The sequence below is a fragment of the Bombus impatiens genome, unplaced genomic scaffold (genome assembly GCF_000188095.3).
Source record: "Bombus impatiens unplaced genomic scaffold, BIMP_2.2 scf_0389, whole genome shotgun sequence".
Lineage (NCBI taxonomy): Eukaryota > Metazoa > Arthropoda > Insecta > Hymenoptera > Apidae > Bombus > Bombus impatiens.
The window spans coordinates 4,455-18,363 of record NT_176808.1 but is presented as its reverse complement, the minus strand read 5'-3'; the positions used below and the strand labels follow the sequence as shown (position 1 = coordinate 18,363).

At 28.5% G+C, this 13,909-nt stretch overlaps 3 protein-coding genes across 5 annotated transcripts; 1 reads left to right on the top strand and 2 right to left on the bottom strand.

Moving 5' to 3' along the window:
- Positions 1–1,467: 1,467 nt before the first annotated feature.
- LOC100740418 (GRIP and coiled-coil domain-containing protein 1) lies at positions 1,468–5,745 on the bottom strand. 2 transcript variants are annotated; one of them, XM_024368059.2, is made up of 10 exons: positions 5,426–5,745; positions 4,764–4,966; positions 4,571–4,683; positions 4,319–4,483; positions 4,080–4,225; positions 3,764–3,998; positions 3,374–3,683; positions 2,999–3,300; positions 2,411–2,868; positions 2,166–2,331 (listed from the first exon to the last, which is right to left on the bottom strand). In XM_024368059.2, the coding sequence occupies exons 2-10, from the start codon at positions 4,816–4,818 to the stop codon at positions 2,166–2,168; spliced, it is 1,950 nt and encodes a 649-aa protein (XP_024223827.1). In that variant the 5' UTR covers positions 4,819–4,966; positions 5,426–5,745. The 2 variants fall into 2 exon arrangements, with proteins under 2 accessions (XP_012241801.1, XP_024223827.1); XM_012386378.1 differs by lacking the exon at positions 5,426–5,745 and having other exon boundaries at positions 1,468–2,331; positions 4,764–4,818.
- Positions 5,746–6,013: 268 nt separating this feature from the next.
- LOC105680858 (D-aminoacyl-tRNA deacylase 1) lies at positions 6,014–7,351 on the bottom strand. Its single transcript, XM_012386379.3, has 4 exons — positions 7,151–7,351; positions 6,682–6,772; positions 6,359–6,594; positions 6,014–6,207 (listed from the first exon to the last, which is right to left on the bottom strand). Exons 1-4 carry the CDS (start codon positions 7,191–7,193, stop codon positions 6,092–6,094), a joined length of 486 nt encoding a protein of 161 aa, XP_012241802.1. The 5' UTR covers positions 7,194–7,351; the 3' UTR covers positions 6,014–6,091.
- An 8-nt stretch (positions 7,352–7,359) lies between these two features.
- LOC100742632 (centrosomal protein of 152 kDa) lies at positions 7,360–13,362 on the top strand. 2 transcript variants are annotated; one of them, XM_033321043.1, is made up of 12 exons: positions 7,360–7,794; positions 7,938–8,808; positions 8,881–8,969; positions 9,064–9,264; positions 9,539–9,574; positions 9,783–10,022; positions 10,144–10,316; positions 10,408–10,869; positions 10,965–11,287; positions 11,389–11,492; positions 11,561–12,874; positions 12,969–13,362. In XM_033321043.1, the coding sequence occupies exons 1-12, from the start codon at positions 7,678–7,680 to the stop codon at positions 13,170–13,172; spliced, it is 4,134 nt and encodes a 1,377-aa protein (XP_033176934.1). In that variant the 5' UTR covers positions 7,360–7,677; the 3' UTR covers positions 13,173–13,362. The 2 variants fall into 2 exon arrangements, with proteins under 2 accessions (XP_033176934.1, XP_012241952.1); XM_012386529.3 differs by lacking the exon at positions 9,539–9,574.
- Positions 13,363–13,909: the final 547 nt, after the last annotated feature.

Below are 13,909 nucleotides of genomic sequence, written 5' to 3'. Positions count from 1 at the left end.
TACTTCACTTGGTTCGTGATAGTTACTTTGTTGTTGCGGATGACCGTAGTCCCAAATAATTCGATCTTCCGTAGATGATGAATGTCTTTTGGTTTCCGAACAAACACTTTTCACTATCCTGGCGGGATCGCCAAAATGTCACGTAAAATAACAAAGTAAAAAAAGGAATTTGAGGTAAAAAATAAAAAAAGAAAAATTTATTTTTTTTCTAACATCAATACACTTTACAATCTACTTCCGAACTCTAGGCGTGACTTTCTAAGACTGACTCATGATTTTACTTTCGATCGGATCCGCTTACTTTCTTTTGTCATCCCTCAACATCCCCACCGTCCATGCATTTGCTAGGCGTCCGCGATCGTTGCTACGTGCTCTTTCTTCTAGAATCTTCGATGGAAGGACCGTTGGGATGTTGATGGTTCATTAGGCACTTCAGCGATATACATTGTCGCCGAGTGCCGCCACATCTTTATCTCTATCGTCAGTCCGTCGGATTTGAAGTATGCCGGTCGTGACATAGCCGCGGTCACGGGATGAACGCTTTGTCTAACAAAGGCGTGGAGTAATTCTATAGCTCTCCTTAAAAAGGAAATAGCTGCAACATTCGACAGTAAATATTCCAACGGTCTCTGTCCCGTAGCTCGTCACATCCAGCCATACGCAGACCCTATTCTTCGAGTAAGATGATTGCCAGATGTCGATGCGTCCCCGCAGTACATGTTCAGCTAGCCCGAGGACCCGTTATAAATCTTAAGATTTAGCTAACTAAAGTCCTTCAAACAGACAAACAGTCCTTGTTCCAACTATGAGAAAATAGAGGAGACCTATTTTTCAACGAACGACGTCTCCCACTAGCAACTTTCCCTCGAGGGCGGCTAGTATCCTTTTCTAACTAGCTCCTTTTTCTAACCACCGATATGGAGATTGACCAATTAGCAGCAACATCAATTTGCCTTACTTTCCGAACGAAGGCTATCCTCGACGAATCCGATGATCTCGTGTCCTTAGATACACCCCATCATAGTTTTCCTCTGTGGCATCGTCGGGACGGAAAGTCATTGTTTCTTGCGGCCCCATCGACGAATAAAGTAACACCTTACGATCAGTGAATATTACGCGTCCGACTTAGATTTTGTGAGCACGTTCATCTATCATCCCGTCGACCGCGGATTCGTTATTGAACCTAGGGTCATTGTCATTGGTTTCTCGAGTATCTAATTACCACGGTTACTTGTCCAATTCTATAATAATCGTATTTGCACTATTAAATGTCTTCTCTATTGCATAACGACAATGTGTAATCCAAACGAAGTTTCGTTTCACGCCCCTAACTCTAATTCTAATGTAAACCCGACATATATATATGTAAAATAAAAGTAAGAAAATTCTTCAACCAATCAAAACAATTCTTAACCGATAGGTTTATTGTTACTGTTCATATCAAAATAAATAATTTACTTTATTTTAACATTGAATTTATTATGCTTGTTTTATTTAACAATCATCGAAGAAAGAATGAAACCTCGAAATTTGCAACTTAAGCATTCATCATTTTGCCAATTTTCGACATAAATTATTTATTTCAGTACGTACGTTAAACATAGGGCTATTGATTAAAGAATCTTCTTGATTTTTTTGTTTTAGTCTATCTAAAGTTCCAATCACCTACGCCAGTGAGATACGGCCTCTAAATGCTCATTTATTGTGAGTAAGATAAAACCAAGAGGCAATTAATTAAAACTGTATACAAAATGATTATGTATGAGGAAGAAGTAACAAAGTAAACTACGAAAAAAAGTTGCAGCGTTGGACTAAATCTTCAACTTAAAGAATTCATAGGATAATACCCCCTTAAAAGTACATAGTGATAAAAATACTTTTGCGTATATCACTGAAACTAAGGCCGAGCGACAATAACATATATAGGGAAAAGCTATTCAGGATTATGTCTCCGACAACATATTTCAAGGTCGCCGAAATCAGTCGGAAATGCCCTTTCTTAAATAATTACAGATGATAGATTTAACTTTTATTTATGAACACATTATTAGTATAATGTACTCAAATATCATTTGCGATAGTACCGAAAATATAACAAAATAAATAAATTTTATGATATATATTAGATCAGCTACTAATTTTTTTATACATTTCCATAATATGAATTAGTGCTTTACCTTATTTAATTCTTCGGCAGTAAAACGCAATACTGTAGAAATAGCGTTTAGCATATGACGTTTACTAGAAACATCGCTTGTAGTTAAATAATTTATAAAAACATTTTTCAAATATTCAAGATTTGCACCTTCCCTAGACTTGCAAGCTTCGAGCCTAAAAATCGAATAATATAATCAAATGAGAACGTATCTTTCTTCCAATTTTTCAATACACGCATCACTTTGAAATTTACCTCGCAATCTGAGCTTGCAAAGCTTTTATATTTTCTTTCTGTTTCTCCTTTATATATATGACTTCTCTTTGTTTTTCCCGTAATGTTGCTTCTAACTCTAAAACTTTTTTTCTAGATGCTGATACTTGCACCTCTTTTCTTGCTAACTCTTGACTGTAATGCAATATTGGAGGACTGTCATTTGTTAATAATCCAGTTACTAAATCGGTTATAGGCTCTGTTCCACTTTCACATTTTGATGTATTTAGCTTCCTTTCTGCAGTATTTTCCTTCTTGGGTAATAATGCGTGAAAAGATGTTTTTAAAGTTAAAATTTCTTTATCCTTTTCTTCGATGAGAGCCATCGATCGTTCTCGTTGACGTAATAATTGTTGCTCTAACGTAGATATTTTATTACGAAATTCATTGTCCTTTTGTAATAACAAATGTCTCAATTTTCCATGTTCTTCTTGAGATAACTGTAAAAATAACCAATTGTTGTTTATACCACAGTATAAATATAGTTATATAAATATAGTTATATAAATATAGTTAAATATAGTTGATTTAATTTGTCACCGAGTGATCAAAGAAAAGAAAAAAATTTGCCTTTTCCTGATGCTCCAATTTTAATTTCAATTCCCTTTCCTTATTCACAATTTCGTTATTTAAAACACGTATTCGTTCTTCTAGATTATTATTATGTGCTTTCAAAATATGTAATTGCGTTTTGCTATTTTTATCATAAGATGATGCAATATTTTGACTCTGAATATTATACGATATGTTTCCAACATTACTATACTTCATTTGCTGTTTACAATCTTCGAATTCTTGTAACAAAGTTTCATACTTTTCTTTATAATCAATAACTTGTTGTTTATCATATAAATCTAAGCAATGTAGTAATGCTGAAAACCAAATTTGCTAATAATTATACAATGTATTATTCATATAAGAGAAAAGTATTTTTAATTAACTAACATTTAACATGTGCTGATTCGCTTTTTTTATTATCTAAATCTAACAATTTGGTATACAGGTTTTTTATTCTAGAAATGATCTCTTCAGGTTCATTATTTAATGTAATATACTCATGTTCAGAGTCTTGTAAATTAATTAGTTGGTCTTTCAGTTTCTGTATGGCTTGTTGATCTTGCTGTCTGAGTCTATCATATCCTCCAACAATTTCTGAAAGTTCAGCTAGTCTTGCTTCTAGACCAGCTACTCTTGCTTCATGAGTCATTGCTAATGCTCTAGCTTGCTGTTCTGCAGCAGCAGCTCTTTTTTGTTCCTGCAAAGTTAATTAGCCATTCTCATGCCTACAGTAGACAAAACAATCTCATACAAATAGATATATTTTTTTTAAATTACTTCATGTATCGCATTTAAATGTTGTTTCTTCATTAGAGCCATTTCAGATTGGAGTGATAGTAGAATCGGGGGTGTTTCTTTAGCTGCTTCTTCTGCTTGTTTCAGCTTATTTCTAGCTATTTCTAATTCAGCTTCAAGTATTTTACATTGTGTCTTATGTGCAAACTGACTTTTTACTTGTGCTTCAAGTTGTTCTTTGTTTCGTCGTTCATCGTGTAATAATTTTTGTAGTTCTCTAAAAAATAAAGAGAAATTTTAACAAAATTTCTCTTAAAACTACAAATTCTACGTATATTTTTCATATCTTACTACGTACTTTATCATTTTTGCATGATCAGCTTGCTCTCTTTCCCTTTCGTGACGTTCCATAATTAATTTACATTTCACATGCTCGATTTCAGAGTAATTCGTAGTTTGCACTTTGTTTAATTTTTCTTTCAAATCCTTGATTATTTTTTCACACTGTAAATATTTTATATTTAACAAAAATATAAATGAATATATATTGATATGAATATAAATATGTATACATATACACATATAGTGTAAACTCACTTCGTCTCGTTCGTTTCTCAACTGCTTCTTATCCTGTTGAAAACTTGCTTCCATTTTAGATTTTTCTGCCGAAAGAGTAGCTAAAGAATTCATCAACGTATCTAGCCGATTTTTTAATTTTCCTACTGTTTCTGTATACGCAATATCCGTTTGAACTTCGCGCGACTGAAAAATGAATACATACATTTATTTAAAAATAGTCGCTATACTACTATTGGTAGCAATCATATTAGAACTTTTATATTATTATACTTGTCGCGAATGAATTAATTCATCATTTCCAGTATTTGTAGTATCAGATTTTTGAGGCTGCACATTCTTTGTATTTTCCACCTTTTTTGTTTGTTGAGGAGCGTCAGATTTATCTAAAAGATAATTATCTATTATTATTGAATCGCTAATAATATTTTAAAAAATTCATAAGTTAACAATGATAAATATGTACCTTTTTCATTTTCTACAATTATTGACTTTTTATCCATTTTTTCCTCGTTCTCCATTGTGTCTCAATAAGAGATTAATAAATTAATAATTAAATATTTCAGTTCAAACGAGTATAGTAAACAAAGTTAATGTTCCGAATCTTTTAAATGATCTTTTATTCTGGATGACACATACGTTTACACCTTTATACGATAACATTTATCGCTGAAATAAAAACGGTTGTTATAGGTTTATTATAAAATAAAAACCTGTAATAATTTTTATATATGTAGATATAAAAATATAAGTAATTTTTATGCATGAGTTAATGTATTATCTGCAATAATAAGTATTTTCAATATAATAAAAACTCTCGAAAAAAAATTGTAATTACATAGCATATTTGATGCTGTTGATGATGTTCAAAACATTTAAATGTGACATAAAAATTAAAAATGTTAATGTAATGCAAAATGATAGCCGTATAATAATTCCGTATATAATAATACATATGTATTTGCATTTATTTTCAATTTCTCATATTTGTACACGCTGACTGAATTACATACTATATAAAACTATTATCTTAATTACATAGAAATGTGCGTAAGTTTATTATTATAATACAATATTTGAAAATCACTTCCTTTATTTCAACATAAGGTACCTCGCTTTGTCACTTACCCTGATGATATCAAAATCTTTTCTAGACATACTATTTGTTTTTCTTACAACGATGTATCCGACTATTTTTAACGTCAAGCACTTTATTACGAAGTTATAGTTTGATCAAATCGAAGAAACGATCTTCTAACAATATATGGAATCCTATATGACGAATAACATTTATGAAACGTATTATAAACAATATTTGTAACAGTATTTCGCTTAAAGACAAATTATCTGCACATCTCTTCAGCTGATTCTATCTATATTATATTTGTTAATATGACGACAATGTGCATTATATAAATTTGTAAAGATTTTACCTATCAAAATTATATAAAAAACTCAAATAATTAAAATAAACAAATATATATATATATTTGCAATGTGTATATCAGACAACATTCTTAAAAGAAGTATTGTATTTATATCACCACACTAAAAATTACATTTATAAAATTATATAGAAATTAATTGGGTTCAAATTATATCACTCAAGAACAATGTTTATTAAATATAGAAAGGGAATGAATTTATCATAGAAACTGTTAAATGACAGAGAAACATATCTATATATAAATAGAGGGAAAAAATTAGAAAAATATATAAAATTATGTATTTAATAACATTTATTGTATGTTTAATTAATATTCATATATTTTCATTTTGATTTTCCATCAATATTCATTGTGTATCATTACATTGGTTTGATTTGTTAAATTTAAGTGGAGATTCTATTTCTAATGTTACAGGTCCACTATTTTTTATATTAACTTCCATCATTGCTCCAAATTTACCATCTGTAGAAAGTATTTGATAGAATGAATGTATTACTTTTCTGAACAAACATCTAATAACGATTTGATAGAAGTTCATTTTATTTTCATTCTATTCAAATGCAATAAACAACATATCTTCATATGAAGTTAATAGCTTATAGTTATTATTTACCTTTAATTAATTCTGGTTTATAATTTTTACCAAGTTCAATAAGAAAATTATTATAAAATGATTCAGCTGTTTGGGCAGGCATGGCTTTATGAAAATCTAATCTATTTCCTTTCAGGGTATGGTACAATGTAAACTGACTAATACATAATATTTCATATTCTTTATCCATAACATTTTTACTCCATTTTTTATTATTATCATCATCAAACATTTTAATATTCAGTATTTTTTTTACTCTAAGAAAAATAAGATTTTATTTTATATTTTACACTGAGCTAGATTATTTTGTTCAAAATATGTATTATAATAATTTTATATATTACATATATTTCATGTCTTCTATTGTGTCATCTCCTTTTATACCAATTAAAATGCAGAGACCATTTCCAATACTATTAATAATTTCACCATTAACTGAAAAATTATTTCATAGTAGTATCAATAGAGAATAAATTAAGTATATATAATGATAATAGCGAAAAACGTTTTATACGTTCTAATGAAATTAAATTGAAATAAATGCTAATGCATCACTTTATGACTTTATATTTTATAGAAAATTATACTGTTCAATACATCTTACATGTATTATTATGTACATATGCATCTCATGAATTAGAAAGGAGAAACTGTGTTCTGACCATGTTTTATTCAATTTAATACAATATATAATACATATATAATTTTTATTTTATAGACATATGGTAACATTTAACATTTCTTTTTGATTCTTGTTTCTTAAAAGACGATAAGTTAGTTATTACAACAAAACATATATAACCTATTCATTACCTGAAACACTAGCTTTTGTCACACGTTGTATTACTGCTTTCATGTTCAAAGTTGAGACTAACGTTATTTTTTACACCGTTGAAATTATTGTTATTAGTACTAATATACATATATCCACGTAAATCCTTTACAGTTAAATATTTCTTGAAGGAAATACGCTACTATCATCGCTAGTAATGCTCTATGAATGAACCAATAGAAAAGCAGAGATAATCAGAAAGCTTACTTCCGCATATAGACTTCCTGTAATGCATTTTGACTTTTCAAAGATTGTTTACAAGCAAATTGCAGAGCGTATAATCATTCCAAAAATTTAATAATCTCGGAGTTGTTTGTCGTGGACTTATTGAGATTAGTAAAAATGAGCTTATTAAGACTTTGTAATGTATTGTTAAACCTGGGATTATAGTTCAAACTAATTTTCTGTGACCCACTTGTTGCGTTTAGGTTATGGTGTTATAAACAAAAATATGTTGGCTATAAATGTTTGGTTTTTATGATAAATTCGTGTATGCCAGACGATAGGAATGGAGGGTCCAGGTCTGAGCTTATTTTTAGGTTCAGAAAATATCCAACTAAATACAAATATACAAGACTTAGAAGAAGATGAAGAACAAGAAGATGCTAAGCAACGTAATAAAGAGGTGCATCTTCCTTTACTTTATTCCTTTCTTTATTTTAACTTTCCAATTTTATTGCTTGATTTGCGGTTTAATTAAAAAGTTCTATCCAAAAGAGTTTATTCTTCAATGATTGTAATTTTAATAGATAACGTTTAATGTTTTAGATCAAGGATCTCTTGGACAATGCATTTGATGATTTAGATGATGAATCTGACACTAGTTCTATTAATGACAGCCATTATCAAGATAGTACTAAAGGATCAGAAGTTACTAATACTATGTTAAATTCTCCTCAAAGAATTATATCATCCAAAGATCAAACTGTATCTCAATTACAGAAAGAATTTGGTATTTATGATCATGTCAAAAATTCAAATAACTATGATAGCACTATAATAAATCATAGGTCGGAGATGGAAATCGCTCCTTCAATCTCTAATATACAAAGAGACTTTGGTGTATATGATCAAACTGACACCCCATATTCTAAAAATAATAAGGATAATGATATGCATAATATTATTGCTGAAACACCTTATGAACTAACAAGATTACCAAACTCTGCATTTTCTAACGATTTAAGAACCCAAGTTGAGGAAGATTATACATTTAATGAAAATTATTCATATAATTATCACACACCAGCTAATCATTACGATGCTCAAGGTAAAAATTATTCAAATAATGGTTATATCGATGGATATGACAATAATGTACAATGTAAGCAAATTCATGAGTTTGGAGGTGGTGACAATGTTACATCTGATCATATAAATCATTGTTACAAAACAAGTCCAAATGGCAGATCAACAGATGATGGTGTAGCTTATAAAATGGCCGAGTATGATAGTAAGGAACAATTAGAAGTTTTATATACAGTGCGAATGAAAGAAGTTAAGCGATTAACAGAAGAATTGCAACAAGTTCGGTTGGAAAAAGAAGAAGAGAAGAATCAGCTTAGTAGGAAAATAACACTTTTACAGGCTGATATTGAAAGATCAAACATATCTAGAAATCAAACGCAACATGCTTTGGGTAAGATTTAATGAAACATGTTCAAAAAATGTTATCTAGATAAAGGATTATAAAATTAAGTGTTTCTTGTAGTTGATGCAAAAGCTGAGATTGCTGATCTTCATAATCAAATAACATCATTGAAGGAGAAAAATGCAGTTTTAGAGAAAACTAATCAAAATGTAAGACTTTCCTGTACTATTTTGAACAATGGTTTTACCGTTACAATAGCATTAGATGCATTAATTACCTAATTATAAAAATTACAAAATTTAGATGACAGAAGAATTAAATGTCGCAAGAGATTCTGTAATAGAATTACAACAAAAAATAGCTGTATTAGAAAGAGTACAAGCATTACAAGCAAATGATAAAACACATGAAAAATTTTTGAAACAAGCGCAAGAGAAACATGCTGTTGAAATGAAGAATATGCAAATTCAAATAGATGTTCTTACTGACAAACTTAATGCAAAGGTATTTCTAGTATTACATTATGTATTACATTTTGCTCATATTTATTTATAACTTAATGTATATTGATAGATAATTAGATTTTAGTGTATATCTTTTTATTATAAATTATTATAATAAAGACACACTAAAATATTGTTATTTGTTAATATTCATTAAGTTACAAATATAATAATAATAATGATTATGATGGTGGTGGTGGTGATGGTAATGATGGTGATGCTAATAATGATGATGATAATGATGATAATAATAATAATAAATATTTGTGTCATAGCTGTTCAATATGGATTCCAACAATCATTGTATTTGGGCAAGTTGTTGATATTGTATTTTTTGAGAATTATAATGCTTTTGTAAAGAACATATTGTATAATTATATAAGTTTCTTGGTTTTCATATATGTACTTATTTTCTTTGCATGAGAGTACTATTAAAAAGTCATATTTATACCAGAAAAATTATATTTTAATTCATTAAATTATCGTAATTTCATGTTTGATTTTCTTGAATTTTAATAGGAAGCATCTTATGTCACTTTGGAAAATAAATTAGCTGATGTAAGAAGGGCGAATGAAACATTGATGGTAGAGAAAGGAGATACAATGAATCGTTTAGCACAAGTATTAGAAGAAAGTCAGACGCAGTGTCGAAATCTTATGGCTACAAATAATGCTCAGCAAGTAATGCAGCTTCAAGCACAAATTAAAGTTTTAACACAAGAAAAAGAAGAAATGCAAAAAATGATTCAAGAATTACAGGTACTTAAAGTATTAATTTACATTTAAGGAACAGCTTCAATCCACTATATATCCTAAAATATGTTTAAAAAATGTGCAAGATTTATATTAAAAATAATAATGTATTTATATATATATATAGAATAAATTAGAGATAGCAAAAAATGATGCTGCACAGTATGATTCATTGTTAGCTACAACATTAGAAGAAGAATCTGATTCTATTAGACAAATGAAATTAGGCGATTTTCATAATAAAACAAAATCAAAGCCCTATGATGATATCACAAATAAATTAAGGGGAGAATTGCAAAGGTAATTCATTTTAATTAAAAGTAATTTTATATTGCATGAAATTATTATATGGTAGAATATTAATTTTATTGTTATCTTGTTATCTTTGTAGATGTTTAGCTGGGCAAGCTGTCAAAAGGAAAGAAATAACTCGATTAGAAAATACTTTATCACAAAAAGAAAAAGAAGTTGATAAAGCTTTAATTGCAGCAAATACATGTCGACAAGAAGCAGCTCGATACGCTAAACGTGTTAATGAACTAGAACAAGAATTGAAATCTGTACTTACGAATGAAGCATTGAAAGCAAATGCTCAAATACAGAAGTTGTCCAATCATCTCAGTGATGTAAAAAAACAATGCGAATCATTGAGAGAAGAAAAAACAAAATTAGAACAGAAATTAAAAGAAACATTAGCAATTAATGAAGAAACACTTATAAAATTACATCAAGAAAACATAAATCAGCAAGAAAAAGACACCATTGATGAGTACAATAAAGAATATTTAGAAATACATGCTAAAGCTGTAGAAAGAGTTAGGCAAGAAGCACGAGTTGAAGTAGTGCAATTATCGTAAGTAGCAACATGTTTCTGTTATTGTAAATATATCTTTTGCTTGTTAATATCATAACGTTTAAAATGGATGAGATAAATGTTTTAACTTACAGTGTGCAATTGGAACAAACGCAAAAAGAGTTGGATCGTGTTAAAGAATTGTATATAGATATCTGTAGTACAAAAGAACAATTAATAAGTGAACATAAATCTGAAATCAAAATGTTAAGAGAAAAATATACTAGCTTAGAAGAGCGTGAAATAGATATAGAAAGATACCAACATGATTTAAGGGCACAAGTAAAGATAGCAGAAAAATTAACGGAAGAGTGCGACATGTACAGAAATAAAGTAATTGAATTAGAAAAAGATCTAAATTGTGAAAGGAAAAAGAAAGATGAATACACAAACAAAATTCACCGAGAAATTGAAAAAGGTAAAATTGATATCGCTTAAAACAATAAAATTTGGATGTCTTTCATTCTTTCATATGTTTAAAAATTTTACTAAGATCTATCATAAATTTAATATTTACAGCTAAAGAAGAAGCTTTAAATGAATTACGCAATGCTCACCCTAACCAAGAGATAAGTGTTCACTTGCCAGATCATTGTTCTGAACATTTAGAAAAAATAAATCAGGTATATATATCTTGTTTATTATTGTTTGTCTGCTATATATAAATTCATCAAACTTAATACATTTATAGTTAGAAGAAGATTGTAAACGTTTAGAAGATAAACTACATGCTGCAGTTAAAGAACATAAAAAAGTATTGGAATATCAATCTGCCTTAGATGATGCTAAATTAAAGACAGCACAGATGGAAATATCTCAAGAATCTTGGAAAAAGAAATATGAAAATGCAATTAGTGAAAGGAATAATCTTATTACTAAAATTTCTAAACTTGATTCTGAATTATCAAGTATCAAGCGAAATTCAAAGATTGAAGACTCTGATGATGTAAAATTAAAAGTATCTCAGTATCAAATAGAAAATGAAGATTTAAAAAATAAATGTGACAGTTTAATTAGTGAAACAAGCATTTATAAAGATAAAATCGCGCAGTTAGAAGTAGAATTATCAGAAACGAAAAATATAATTGGAAATTTCGAGGGTAGGTTAAAAAAAAATAGTGAAATATCATTAAATTCAAAATGTGTATTGGAAAAAGAACTTTCTCATTACAAAGATTTGGCGACACAATTAAGTATTAAGATAAATCATCTGAAGGCTGGAAGAAAGAGTAATTATGTTATGGAGCAAAGAATCAAACAATTAGAAACAGATTTACAAGGAAAGGAAGAGGAACTAGAAAGATTAAAAGACTTTGACAAAATAAAAATGGAAAGAGATCAATTTGTTTTAAAGTTAAAAAATCAAGCTAAACAATTTGAACAATACGTTAAGCATCAAAAGCAAGTATTTCCTGAATTAAATTTATCACCAGGTAGTTCAAGTGATGGCACAGATTTTCTAAAAATAAGGGAAGTTATGGTAAAAGAGTTACGTGAAGAGATGGAACAGAAGGTACATGAAGAACTTAAACGTATAGAGGAACATGATCGAGAAAAAAGGAATGAGTTGGAAGAAACATATAAAGCAGTTTTAATACAGTTTTCAAAATTAAAAAACATATGTCACGAAAAGACGCAGGAAGTAGAAAATTTAAAAGTGGCGAAGGATCGATTTAGTCAAATGATTGAAACTTGTTATAAAGAATTGGTAGCAAAACAGTTGGAAATTGAAAAGTTGCAAGAAGAATTAAAACAAAAAGAAAGTGATGTGGATGAAGAGAGAAATCTAATGGCTAAAGTTATGACTAAATGGGTTAGAGAAATTTGGGAAGTAAAAGATAAAGAAGTTGAAATGAATGAAAAATTACAGCAGTTACAGGAAAGTGAAGAAAATTTGAAAACAGAGATAAAAACGTTAAAAGAAAAAGAAAAAGAAATGAAAAGTAATATCGATACGTTAAAAACTAAATATCAGTCAGCAAAAAAGACTGCGAACAACTACAAGGTAATTTTGTAATAGAAAAGTAAATCATATCTATTATACCCATTTTATTAATTTTCCTCTATCTTACAAATCTAATATTTAAAAAATTTTTTAGGAGTATGCAGTGAATCAAGAGAAATTTTCATTAAGTGAAGGTAAACGTATAGAGGAAGGATACAAAAAAGCCATGAATCAACTACAACAAAAGCTTGATACAATAGTTAGTACTCAAGAGGAAAAACTTAAAGAAATTGAATGTCAGTATACTGAAAGAATAGAACAAATGCGACTTACACAGAAGTACAAAAGTAAATGTTGAAGTATATATTAATATTTAGTTTAAAAAATATATATATATTATATATTATATTTAATATATATATATATATATTAATATTTTAGTATGCAATATAGTTTAAAGGAAAAAAGTAGTTAGAAGAGGCTAGATATTTTTTAATTTAAAGCACTTTATTGTACAACACTCTATTAGGAGATTTTTGTGTTAGGGACCAATCACTTAAAAGTGGCAGATGTATATTGATAGAATTAGCAATACTTATTTACTGTACCTTATTTTAAGGAATAGGAACATAATTACAAACAGTAATGTCATCTAAACGATAATACTAAAGTACAATTTCCAGTTAATTAATAGAGAATACTAATTATAATTACTGAAATTTACTACTAAAATTTACATATTAATCGTGGGAGAATGTGAATTTGTAAAAAGTGAAGAGAATCATTTTTACATTCATTAATATTATTTCGTAATTTTATAAATTGTCTATATTTAAACCATAAACAAGTAGGTCCTCCTCTCTGTATAAATGAGACGCTCAGTCACATGTTCTTACTAAACATATGACATAATATCATAATGCAAGACTGGAATATATAGATCTTTTTCCTTAGTAAAATAAACATAAATTCATTGTAATTGAAAATATCAAAGTATACCTTTGAGTATTAAACAATTGTTTACGATTTATATGTATATCCTAAAAAGAATTAAAGATATTAATATTAAGATTGTACAAAATAGACAATGAATGA

Coding starts and splice junctions, on each gene's coding strand:
- LOC100740418 (XM_024368059.2), bottom strand. CDS start 4,818: ATGGAGAACGAGGAAAAAATGGATAAAAAGTCAATAATTGTAGAAAAT. Junction 4,226..4,318: donor TGAGAAACGAACGAGACGAA/GTGAGTTTACAC, acceptor AAATATTTACAG/TGTGAAAAAATAATCAAGGA. Junction 3,301..3,373: donor CGAATCAGCACATGTTAAAT/GTTAGTTAATTA, acceptor TTTGGTTTTCAG/CATTACTACATTGCTTAGAT.
- LOC105680858 (XM_012386379.3), bottom strand. CDS start 7,193: ATGAAAGCAGTAATACAACGTGTGACAAAAGCTAGTGTTTCAG. Junction 6,773..7,150: donor GACAAAAGCTAGTGTTTCAG/GTAATGAATAGG, acceptor ATAATTTTTCAG/TTAATGGTGAAATTATTAAT. Junction 6,595..6,681: donor ATAGAAGACATGAAATATAT/GTAATATATAAA, acceptor TATTTTTCTTAG/AGTAAAAAAAATACTGAATA.
- LOC100742632 (XM_033321043.1), top strand. CDS start 7,678: ATGGAGGGTCCAGGTCTGAGCTTATTTTTAGGTTCAGAAAATATCCAA. Junction 10,317..10,407: donor TTAAGGGGAGAATTGCAAAG/GTAATTCATTTT, acceptor TTATCTTTGTAG/ATGTTTAGCTGGGCAAGCTG. Junction 11,288..11,388: donor TCACCGAGAAATTGAAAAAG/GTAAAATTGATA, acceptor TAATATTTACAG/CTAAAGAAGAAGCTTTAAAT.